Source organism: Myotis lucifugus, unplaced genomic scaffold (genome assembly GCF_000147115.1).
Source record: "Myotis lucifugus unplaced genomic scaffold, Myoluc2.0 scaffold_674, whole genome shotgun sequence".
Classification (NCBI taxonomy): domain Eukaryota; kingdom Metazoa; phylum Chordata; class Mammalia; order Chiroptera; family Vespertilionidae; genus Myotis; species Myotis lucifugus.
The window spans coordinates 252,505-264,672 of NW_005871722.1; the positions used below are offsets into that span (position 1 = coordinate 252,505).

The 12,168-nt window shown below is 56.6% G+C and overlaps 1 protein-coding gene across 1 annotated transcript; it reads right to left on the bottom strand.

Annotated features, from left to right (window-relative positions):
- Window positions 1-6,952: 6,952 nt before the first annotated feature.
- On the bottom strand, window positions 6,953-10,218 carry LRRN1 (leucine rich repeat neuronal 1). The gene has a single exon (XM_023746405.1). The coding sequence runs from the start codon at window positions 9,926-9,928 to the stop codon at window positions 7,775-7,777; it is 2,154 nt and encodes a 717-aa protein (XP_023602173.1). The 5' UTR covers window positions 9,929-10,218; the 3' UTR covers window positions 6,953-7,774.
- Between the last annotated feature and the right edge of the window lie 1,950 nt (window positions 10,219-12,168).

Sequence of the window (12,168 nt, forward strand, 5' to 3'; positions counted from 1 at the left end):
CACGAGGGTCTGGGCAGGGGCTGGGCTGCAGCAGAGGGAGCCCACACGTTAGAGCAGCTGAAGCAAGACTTTCACAGTCAGACAGCGTCTGACACGGCCACTCCTCCTCCACGGCCGAGGGCAGGGGCCGCAGGCATTACCTGGCGATGCAGGTGGGACAATTTGGGGAAAACTTAACTTTTTCCCATTTCTTCCTCTTTTTAAAAAAAATATTTTTATTGATTTCAGCGTGGAAGGGAGAGAGAGAGAGAGAGAGAGAGAGAGAGAGACAGACAGACAGACAGACAGACATCAATGAGAAAGAATCATTGCCCTGAGTGGGAATCGAACTGTGACCTCCTGGTTCATGGTCGACGCTCAACCACTGAGCCACACTGCCGGGCCGTTTTTCCATTTCTGACATTCAGGAGACCGGAGTTCTAGTCTCAGCTCCTCCACCCCTGGGAGCTCTCAGCCACGTCGATACCTTTCCCTGGCCTCAGTGTCTCCCTCTGCAAAGGAGGGGCTTGAGCTCCGTGGTGTGTGAAGGTTTCTGCAGCTCTCCTTTGTCTCCGCCCCGAGGAGACCCACAGAGGAGGCCCCGCTGGGGACCAGAACTGGTTGCATGCCACGGGGAAGAACGTGCCCCACGCGGAGTCTGTCAGACCACGGCTCCCGCCGTGCCTCGCCCCGAGCAAGCCTCCCATGCACACGCAGGGCTGCCAGGGGCTGAGTCGTGTCCCCCAAACGTGTATGATGACGTCCTGACCCCAGGACCGCAGAATGTGCCTGTATTTGGAGGTAGGACTTCTAAAGAGGTAGTGAAATGAAAATGAGGACATTAGGGTGGCCCTAGTCTGATCGGACAGAACCTACTGTGAGCAGATATCACTGTTACAATCGGGAGAAGAAATGCCATTTGTAGGTTGAATGGCAGATGGGACCCAACGCCCACGCCAGTCAGAATACATTTGGGTGGGCCTAGCCGGTGTGGCTCAGTGGTTGAGCATTGACCTCTGAACCAGGAGGTCACAGTTCAATTCCTGGTCGGGCCACATGCCCCAGTTGTGGGCTCAATCCCCAGTGTGGGGTGTGCAGGAGGCAGCCGATCCATGATTCTCTCTCACTATTGATATTTCTCTCTTTTCTTCTCCCTTCCTCTCTGATATCAATAAAATTAAGAACAAAAGAAAGAATACGTGTTGGTGGCATCGAGCCCTGTTATAAGTGTGCGCTGTTCTAACAGGAGGGTGAATATTCATGGTGTCCTGTTTTCACAGTTTCATGAGTAAAGCAGGAGCAGGTTAAACTAACTTGCCCCTTAGGAGACAGGACGTCATGTATTTTACATGAAGGTCTTTGCAGATCACAAGGACCCGGGATCCGGCAGAACACCCTCCCCGTCAGGCTCTCCGGGAGGCTGTCGGGCCCGAGCTCCGTCTCGGGTGACTTACGGGAAAGTGGAGATTAGAACGCACGGGCATCGGCACCAGTCTCTGCTCTGGGCGGTGGGGGCAGCGCGAGGAACAGATCGGAGGAGAATTAAAATGTGCCGAGGCGGCACTTGGCACTTTTCCTTTTCCCGGAGCCTTGGCGTCAGCCCCGCCCACAGCCTCGAAAGGTCCTTGAAAGATGCTCCCGAGGCCAGGAACCTTGTCTTCCCCTCGCTCCCCTCTCAGGAGAGAATGGAGCCACCCTGCCAGCGAGATCCACCCGTCCCAGGGCCTCGGGACCAGGAAGGCTCAGGGGCCTAGGAGCCGGGCAGCGGGTGTGGGAATCCTAGCCCAGCACCTGTGGCTGCGAACGGCTGCTCCCCCACCTGACGAATGGGGCGCTTCCCGCCCGATTAGTACTGCAGGCTGCCGAGACTGCACGGCCAGGGGCTCCCACAGCCGAGCAGCCACGTGCTCTGCGTAATGTGTGGGATCCACTCTGCCCCCCACCCCCACCGCCCGCCATGAACTAATTAACTGATCACCGTTTCCTTCTGCAGCTTCTTTGTGTGGAGTTGTTGTCACAAACTTTTTTTTTTTTTAAATATATTTTTCTTGCCCTGACCAGTTTGTTCAGTGGATAAAGCATCGGTCTGTGGACTGAAGGGTCCCGGGTCCGATTCCAGTCAAGGGCATGTACCTTGGTTGCGGGCACATCCCCAGTAGGGGGTGTGCAGGAGGCAGCTGGTCGATGTTTCTCTCTCATCGATGTTTCTAACTCTCTATCCCTCTCCCTTCCTCTCTGTAAAAAATCAATAAAATATATTTTAAAAAATATATTTTTTTATTGATTTCAGAGAGGAAGGGAGAGGGAGAGAGAGAGAAACATCAATGACGAGAGAGAATCGTGGATCGGCTGCCTCCTGCACGCCCCACACTGGGGATGGAGCCCGCAACCCGGGCCTGTGCCCTGACCGGGAATCGAACTGTGACCTCCTGGTTCATAGGTCGACGCTCAGCCGCTGCGCCACGCCCGGCGTCACAGACGTTGAGTCGTCACCCTTTCCTTTCCTTTCTTCCACTCGCTGCTGTTTCCACGTCTCCATCTCGGTTGGGGTCTCATGGACCCCGTGTGCTGAGCCGTGGTGCTCCCCCTTTGCTCCATCCCTCCGTCTGTGCCAAGTGCCAAGGGCACTTTTGGGCTGTTCTACCTTTTGAGCTGGATTTCGCTTGCAGACCATTTGACCATTGAAAACCAGGCCCCTCGGTCGCATAGGCCCCGAGCTCCAGGTCTGCCTCCCCAGCGGTGGGGTTTCGGGAAGGTGCTGGCACCTCGAGGCTGAGTATCCACTTTTCTCCTCGCCCATCACCCATCGAGGACAGTGGTGCTCACCTCCCAGGGCGCAGGAGGACGACGTGTAAATGATCCGTGTGGAGCTCCTGGCCGGGGGCTAGAGACACGGTAACGGGTTTTTAGGAGTAAGAGTTTCATGTTATTTTATTTACGTGTAGATGCCATACAATGTTGAATTAGTTCCAGGGGCACAGCATAGTGATTCGGTATTTTTGAACCTTACAGTGCGGTCACCCACTAGTTCTAGCAGTCACCTGTCACCGTGCAAACGTGTCTCAGTATTATTGATAAGACATGTTCCTCCCTCTCGACTCTTGCAAAAGCCACCATAGTAGATGGCTTACCTCTCCCCCATGACCACCCTCTTCGGTTTCATCGATGCATTAAAATGCTGCTTCATTCAGGACAGCTCCCTTCCGAGGATGAAAGGTGCCTTGTCCGTTTAATCTCGGGGGGCGGGGGCGAGGAAGGCCCCGCAGAGGGGAGAGCAGGGCCTGGCCTCACTCGGCGTGCCCACAGCCACCTGCTCAGGTGCCTGTTCTGGCTCCGAGTCCCAGGGCGTGTATGTACCGGACACGGGCGTGTCGGGGGCCAGCGCGCTTGTTACACACAGCACACCCTTCAGTGCCGCTCGTTTCCAGGATCTCAGATGCCACCCTCTCAGCTTCCCGATTATACGAACGTCGCTTTTTCCCCGTTTACGCGTTGGAGCTGAGCACTGAGTTGGTCACTCGTTTTACGCAGCCTCCCCTGGTTTGCTGCTGAGGAAAGAACGAGGCTGAACCTCCCCCGGAAATGGTTACGAAGGTTATTTCCTGGGCACGAGCGAGGGGAGAGTATAGGGAGTTTAGCCTGATGGCCCTGGCCCATGTGGCTCAGGTGGTTGGGCCTCGTCTCATGCAACAAAGAGTCGCCCCTTCAATTCCAGGTCAGGGCACAGGCCCAGGGTTGCAGGCTGGATCCCCGGTAGGAGGAGCTGATGCATGTTTCTCTCTCTGTCTCTCTCTTCTTCCTCTCTCTCTCCCTGTCTCTCCCTCTTTCCCTCTCTCTAAAATCAATAGCCTGAGGTGGACAGTTTCAATGTGCCCCTCAGATGCCCAGCAAATAACGCTTCTGAAGGGAGAGAGGAAGTTGTGTCTTAGGCCAGAGAGAAGCCTCCGTGTCGTCTCCCACGAGCTGTCCTCCATGGTCACTCTGCCTTCCCCGCATGCCCTCTGACCCCCGGCCTCCGCCCTTCCGCAGATGGAGGGAGAGGACACTGGAGCGAGGGCCCATCCCCCGGATCTGCAGTAGAGCCCCCTAGGACACGCCCACGGTCCCTGCCTGTGGGGGTGCCGTGCACTTGACGTTAGCACCCTCAGGTCTCCGAGTTCTGCACGGACCCCGTGCAGTTCTTGCTGTTCCCTGTGCTGGCCGCGCCATCTGCTTATTCTCACCTGGGTTCCCGCCGTGGGTCCAGACGGGGAGCACGCTGGGGCCGGGAGGAGGCGGGAAGGGAAGGCACCTCCCTCCCAGGTCGGACAGGTCCCGCAGAGACTCCGGGCGGACTCATTCCCCGCTCTGGGTGGCGAGTCTAACACCCACCTCTAGAGAAGCATTTCCCTCCAGCTAATCCCTTGTGAATATTAACAAAGAAATTCTCTTTGCAGCAGGCGAGAGGGAAGGAAGTGAGCGGAGGAGACGCATCCGCTGTGGGCAGGAGGCGTGGGGAGTGGCCAGGTTCCGTGTCAATGACTAGGAAGGCAGGAGGCATGGAGTTCTGGGCTCCGGGGCAGAGATAAGGGATGGTTTTTGCTCCCGGCTTCCAGGCCGAGAGGAGGAGAAGGAAATGCAGGAAGATGGATGCGGGGGTGGGAAGCAAGCTCCCAGCAGGCATCGGGTGTGGGGTCCCCAGCGAAGAAATGGACGACGGGATAAATAAACACCCAACGGTGGGCGAGAGGGTAACGGACGCTGGTCCTGTTGGTTTGAGGAAGGTGACCGTTCCTCTCTTAACCCCACAGTCCGACGAGAAAAGCGGACACACATCGAGTTTGCTTCGGTGGTCACGACATCTGTTGACTTGGTCATGAACTAATGGGCACATTTGGGAATGCCCGTTTTAAAAGACACGGCTCCAAAAATAACGTTGTCACCTCAGGTTGGAGCCACGTTATAGCCCTGAAGGCAGCCGGGAGCAGCGGGGAGAAGGGAAATTAGAGAGTGACGGTGTTCGTCACCTTCCTGGGGAAGGTGCAGCCGCCGCCATCAGCCAGGACTCTGTTGTGGCATCGCCTGGTCTAACTCACCGAGTTAAATGAAGCGCAGACGAGGGCGTGCGTGGCGAGGGGGAAGAGCACCCTGCCATCTTGCTTTCTAGTAACCAAAACCCAACCAATTAGCACAGACGAGGGAAAAATCAGCTACGATATTGTATTAGAGGAGAAGGAGTTAGAAGAGATGTTTCTCCCCAAAACTGGCCTTGCGCGAGGTAGTGACGACCCTGGAGGGAAGTGGCTGCTCTCCTCCAGCGCCTCCCTGGCATCTGAGTGCCCACCCTGCTCAGTGAATGTGGTCTGAGGGCGCCCCTCCCTGCCCGGGCCCAGAGCTGCCGTTGCTCCCCTCCTCCTCGTGCAGCTCAGCGGGAGTTTGGCGGGTGGCTCGCTGCTCTCTGCAGATATTTGAAGACAAGAACCCGCACAGGAATCCCCCCAAAGTCGCCCCAAGCAGCTCCGATTCTCTGTGTCCCTACCTGGCGTTCCCTGGGCAGTACCACCGGGGGCAGTATCGCCTGGTGCTGGAACTGACCCGAGCTGAGGCACCGAGGATGGAGCATGTTCGGGAGCAGGGTTAGGTGAGCTGGGCGTGGAACTGCCGGTCCCCTGTCCTGGGCGGCGGGCAGGGGGTCTGACCTGGCCGGTCCCACTCTTCCCTCCCTGGCCCAGGCTTTCCTCACCAACAAAGGACGGCCATGGGGAGAGATGCTTCGAGCTCAGGCACTCGTGGTCTTGAAAGCCATGGTCTGCCTTTCTAAGTGAGTCATGGGACAAGGAATTGACTAAAGAAAGAAACCCGCCCGGCCAGCATGGCTCCGTGATTGAGCATCGACCTATGAACCAGGAGGTCATGGTTTGATTCCCTGTCAGGGCACATGCCTGGGTTGCAGGTTCAATTCCCAGTAGGGGGCGTGCAGGAGGCAGCCGATCAATGGTTCTCTCTCATTATTGATGTTTCCATCTCTCCCTTCCTCTCTGAAATCATATATATATATTAAAGAAAGAAACCCTCCAGCCAGCCTCGCCCTCGCTTCTTCCTGCCTTTCCCTGGTTGTGCTCAGTGGCACCTGCTCGCGCTCACTCCTCTCCCAGCTCAGGCTCCTGGTGCGACTGCCTGCAGGCCTGGCGGCAGGTGCCATTGGGAACAGCCTTACCGTGCTCCTCGGCTTTATCAGTCTCGTTTCCAATGAGTCCTTTCGCCTCTAATTACACTGTGAAGTCCACCCCACCCCCAGTGGAACCAGCCTCCTACCTAAATCCGCCTCCTGTTCTGTTTCTCACACACATTTCCCAGGAAACACCGAATCCTGCGAAAGCCTCTCTCTCTCTCTGGTACTTGGATGGAACATGCCAGCTGCCCAGAAGCCGCTCTGTTTTCTGTCCATCACCTGCAGGGGTCTCCACACCCAGATGGGCTAATATGGGTCTAAGCAGATAGACAGCTGTTAGCAAAGGAACAGCACAGACTGCATCTGGAATACTACTAACTGATTGGCACTCCGCCGGGGCGCGTGGCTACTACTGTAATATCAGATTTTAACAAACCCTTACAGAGAAGGAATGAGACATAGCCTACGCATCTCTCTCTCCCCCCCTTTCTCTCTCTCTTCCCCCCTCCCTCCCTCCCTCTTCCTCTCCCCATATATATCTCCATCCGTGCTTAGTTATGCATAGGATACAGCAATACACCTTTTTTCTTCATATGAACTGTTTCCTCCATTGGGTCTGGTCAGTAATATTTAAAATATAGAAATCCTGTCCATTAAAACATCTGCATCAAAATAGATATTTCTTCCCCTACAAAAAGACTTCAGAACTCTTTAGGGCCCAGTTTTGAAAAGCATCACGTGGTAGCCGGTTTATCTGGGCAGTTGGTTTGAGGGGCATGAAAAATAGCACGCTGCCACTAGCAAGAACTACGGGATACGTTATTGCAAGTGTTCTAAAAAATCAGAACAAAACTAATTTATTAGAGTCCTGTCTTCACTGTACACCACATGTTGGTGAGTGAAACACACCAAAGGTATTGTCTTTTTCTTTCAAAAGTGTCTACTAAAGATAAAAAGAAGAAGGTAACAAGTAACATGTGGTTTGTTACATTAAAAAAACCTGATATAGAACGTGTTTCTATTGCCTGTTAGCTTGGCCTAAGCCTCTTTAACGATTGATTACAAAAAGAAATGTCCGTGTTCAAAGGCAAACATTCAAGTCAGTGGATACAAGGTTACAGTGCAGTCAACTAACACCATTCAAAGCAGGTAACAGTCTAGCCGTGGTCACTTGAGTTGAAAGTCTGTGGGCCAAGTGGCTGCCAAGGGTCCACGCTGCTCCTCAACCACGTGGCCGCTTTTGGGAGGACGCGGTGCTTTCTGCCGATGGCTTCGGAAGACGGGGTCACGCTGCCGGCCACGGCACAGGGGAACCCCAGCCTGCCACTGATCATTGCATGGAGCATGGTCGTTAAAACAGCATCATTGAGTTTAGCAGGACAACTAAAACCAAAGAATAATCATAATAAAATCATAATCATAAGAATGGTAAGAATAAAAACCGAACACACTCCGGAAGCCCAGGCTCGCTGCGATACGCTCCACTAAGAAAACAAACAAAAAAACACAAAAAACTGAGATGGCCACCCGGCCCCTCCGCTCTGCCCCAAAGTCCAAAATACAAAAGTCTCCCACGTGTTACTTTTGCAGAATAAAGCAAAAGCGTCTTTGTGCTCCTCGCTGCCAGAGCAGCGTCTCCCGGCGTTACCACATGTAATAGCTCCTGGACGTGTCCACCTGGGCGGGCTTGGCCTCCGCGGCCCCGTCCTTGTCCTTCTCGGGGTCCCCTTCCCAGAGGTTGATGAGCGGGGGGTACAGCTCGTTGAGCGGGATCGACGAGGTCTTCTGCATGTACTTTTTCAACGAGTGGTGGTAGTTTTTCCTCTTGAACCTTTTGGCGACGTACACGGCCGTGGACGCGAGGCTGACGACGGCGAACATGGAGCCCATGACGGCGGCCAGGGCCGTGCTGGCGTCCTGGTCGGAGAGGTCCAGGGCGAAGGCGGCCGTTTTGGTGGTGACGTTGACACAGGACCGCTGCGTCTGCTGGTGGACGTTGGACACGGTGAGGCACACCTCGTAGTCGGTGGACGGCTGCAGGTGCGTGAGGTTGTACTCGTGGACGTCCACGGGCACCCGGGCCGTGTAGGTGATGTGCGGGTTGTCGACCTTCATGGTGGCCGAGGACCACTTGAGGTTCGACGTCATGACGTTGGAGGTCACTTTCCAGGACACGAGGATGGAGTGGGACTCCGTCTGCTTCACATACATTTTCAGCACCTGGGCCCCGTCCAGGAGGGTCCCGTTGACCTTCACCGTGACCACGCGCGTGTCGGCGCCTTCCACATTCTGGGCCACGCAGGTGTACCTCCCGGAATCTTCCGTGCGGACGTTGGGGATCTCCAAGGTGCCCTCACTACTCAGCGTGTACCTGTCGGAGAGCGTGTCCCCGGTTATCTTCCTCCCAAGGGGCGTGACCCAGTAGATCTCGGGCTCCGGCTCAGCCAGGGCCCGGCAGTCCAGGAGCACCGTGGCGCCGAGCTCCACGCTCAGGTGGCCGGGGAAGGCGTCGTGGGCGATCATGGGGAGGCAGCGCTCGCCCGAGTCCCGGGCCAGCGCGTCCTTCACCGGCTGCCCCCGCAGCTCGGGCGGCGCGGCGCAGAGCATGGACAGCGGCTCCATGAAGCGGATGCTGGTCGTGTTGGCGGCCACCCAGCGGAGGACGCAGTCGCACCGCAGCGGGTTGCTGTGGATGCCGATCTCACGCAGGTTGGGGAGCGACGCCACGGTGGCCCGGTACACGGCGTGGAGGGCGTTGTTGTTCAGCATGAGGCTCTCCAGCGCGGGCACGCCGCGGAAGGCCCGGCGGTGGACGTAGGAGAGCTTGGGGTTGTTGGTGGCCTCCAGCTTGGTGAGCTCGGGCAGGTTGTCGAGGGCGTAGCGGTCCACGGACACCAGCTCCCCCATGTTGTTGAGCCCCAGCTCCTTCAGCCGGAGCATGTTCCGGAAGTCCCCCTCCTGGATTTTGTGGATGGGGTTCTTATTGAGGTCGAGGAACTTCAAATTGGGGACTTTCTGCAGGGCCAGCTGGGGGACCTTGACCAGCCTGTTGTCGTAAAAGGACAGGCTCTCCAGGCTGTCCAGGCCCACCAGCGCGTTCCCGGGCACGTCGGTGAGGCACATGCCCGCCAGCACCAAGCTCCGCAGGTTCACGAGGGGCCGGAAGTTCATGTCCAGGATGCCGACCACGGGGTTCTCGCCGATCATGAGGATCTCCAGGTTGGGCGTGGCCTCGAACCAGCGGCTGTCGATCACCCTGAGCCTGTTGGAGTTGAGGTGCAGCCGCAGCAGGTTGCGCAGGCCGGCGAAGGCGCGCGCCGAGATGGCGCGGATCTGGTTGTGGTTGATGTAGAGCTCCTGCAGGCTGCCCAGGTCCTGCAGGCAGCGGTCGGGCAGCTCGGCGATCTGGTTCTCCTCCAGGTGCAGCGTGGTGAGCCGGCTCAGGTTGGCCAGCCCCACCTCTCGGATGCTGCTGAAGTTGTTCTGCGAGACGTCGAGCTCCGTCAGGTTGCAGAGCTGCTGCAGCTCGTCGGCCGTGGCCGCGATGCTGTTGCTCTGCAGCAGCAGCACCTGCGTGTCGCTGGACAGGTTGCCGGGGATGCGGGTGAGGCGCAGGTCGTTGCAGTCCACGGTGGTGGCCTCACGGTAGGTGGACTGTGGGGTGAACCAGGGCCGGACCTCGCACACGCACAGCTGCGGGCACTCGCCACTCTGCAGGGAGGACCCGGCGAGGGAGGCCAGCAGCAAGCCCAGCGCCAGGCCGGACGCCGCCGCCGGAGCAGGTCGCATCCTGGCCATGCCGCCCGCCACTGAGCCGGCCCGCCCTGCCCGCGCACCTCTCAGCAGCTGGCGAACGCCCTGGAGTGACCCACAAACATTCAAGCAAAGTCTCGGTGGCGCGGCGGAGAGTTCCGGAGCCCGCAGGACGGTTCTCTGGAGTTTTCAGAGGCCAGGACGCCAGAGCCTCAGCTGTGGCTCTCCATCCCGGGCTCGCCCACGGCCGGCACAGGGCCCTCAGCCTGATCCAATCTGCAGGTGCGCCTGGAATGCAAGTGGGACAGACATTACATTTATCCCGACACCCTCCATCCCAGCCTTTCTCTGTCTGCTGAGCAGGCACAGACCCTCCAAACGTAACAGCAGGATGTTCCACGCAGCTCAGCAAGCTCTGAGTTGCAGGCACTTTGACTATAGTTCCCCTTTACAGTTAGATTGGGACTGCTCATGTTATTGGGTAAAATCATCACCACACACACACGCACACGCACACGCACACACATGCACACACACACACACACACGCACACACACTTAATAGGAACATTCAGAAAAACCCACAGATGTCATTAAAACACACACAAAAGTGACTTTAGAAACTACATGTCCCGGGTGTCAAACAATGTACACACACTTCAGTAGCCGACAGCTCAGTTTTGAAAATAAAATGTATTTTAATAAATATGCCTTTATAATTCAAAGTGTCTTATACTTTTGGGGGGACGCCCTATATTTATGGCACCAAAAAATAAAAAATACAAAAGGTCAAAAACAAGACAGGGCAGGCAGGTCTGCCAGCCTTTGACCCTGGAGTCGAGGTGAGGCCTCTGGCTTCAGATGCAGTTGTGTGACCTTGAGCGAGTCGTCAGCGCTTTCTTCCTGAGGCTCCGTCTCCTTTTTTAGAAAACAGATCCTAAAAGCTCCTCTTACGTGGGGCGGGGAGGACTCACAGGCTGGTACGGGCAGAGCTTGGGCAGAGCGCCTGGCACTGGCCGCAGATGGTAGCGGTCATTCCCAGGTTCGCTGCCTCCGCTGGGTCTGAAGCTCCGTGTGGGTGCCGAGCACGACAGCAAGGCGTGGGTGGCGGCAGCAGCAGAGCATGCTTTGTGGCGTCAGCAACTCCAGGTTCTGAAAGGCCTGGCCGGAGCCTCCCCCAGGGCAGTAGGTGGCTGGTGCAGGGAGAGCCCGAGAGTTTGCCACAAGCTCTTTTCTTTTTTTTAAAAAAAATATTTTTATTGATTTCAGAGAGGAAGAGAGAGGGAGAGAGATAGAAACATCAGTGATGGGTGAGAATCTGACTGGCTGCCTCCTGCACGCCCCAACACTGGGAATGGAGCCCGCAACCCGGGCACGTGCCCTGATCAGGAATCAAACCGTGACCTCCTGGGTCATAGGATGATGCTCAACCACGGAGCCACCGTGGCTGAAATGCTGGAGCTCTTTATGGAGGGTTTATTGTATTTCCTCTGGGAAGGCGAGAGGGTCTTGCAAATGCATTCTGAACGCTGACCCTGCATGGACTACTTTGGAAGACATTCGTTTCGTGGACTCTTGTCTGGCCCTGACCCTTTCTGAGTCTTACATGTCGTCCTCCAACCATTTTCCCAAATGATGCTCCTTGTTCACGCATTATCACTTGTACCGTGGCTCAGGGAGCACAGATGGAGGAGGGTGTGTCTGGGAGGAAGGGCTGTAACAGTCTCCCTGTCCCTGCAAGGACACGTGGAGCTTCGCAGGCTCCTTTGTGTCGGGAACTGCTCTCGGGAGCCCGCACCCTCATCAGCGAGCAGGGCCCCGTGGCCGAGCCCCCGCGTGAGGACACCAGGGAAGGGCTTCATTTGGGCTTCACCCCACCTTCCCAGCTGACCTTGAGCCGGTCTGGACACTTTGTGTCCTGTTTTATTATCTTAGACTAAGTAGGTTGAGAGGAGAGCTCGCAGCGTCCGCGGCCAGAGGGACCTCAGGAACCATCTTCTCAGCCAGCTCTCCTCGGGGTGAAAACGACTTCTGGCCGTTCTCTGTGAGGTGACGCTCCTTCCCTCCCCGCTTTGTGCTATTTAAATGCTACGGAGGCATGGAGTTCGATTAGGCCAAGGAACCCAAGCTGTGCCAGGGGGTGGGTAGGGGAGGTCACTGAGCCTAACAGGCCTGGTAAGAAGCTGGAGGGTGCGTGCACCCCCAACCCCCCGGAAATGTGCAGCCGCACAAGCCGAGCAAAACTCTGCTTTCTGAGGCTTTTTATGGCCTGTGGCCGGTTTGCAG

Excerpts from the sequence above, each read along its gene's own strand:
- LRRN1 (XM_023746405.1), bottom strand. The coding sequence starts at position 9,928 with ATGGCCAGGATGCGACCTGCTCCGGCGGCGGCGTCCGGCCTGGCGCTG.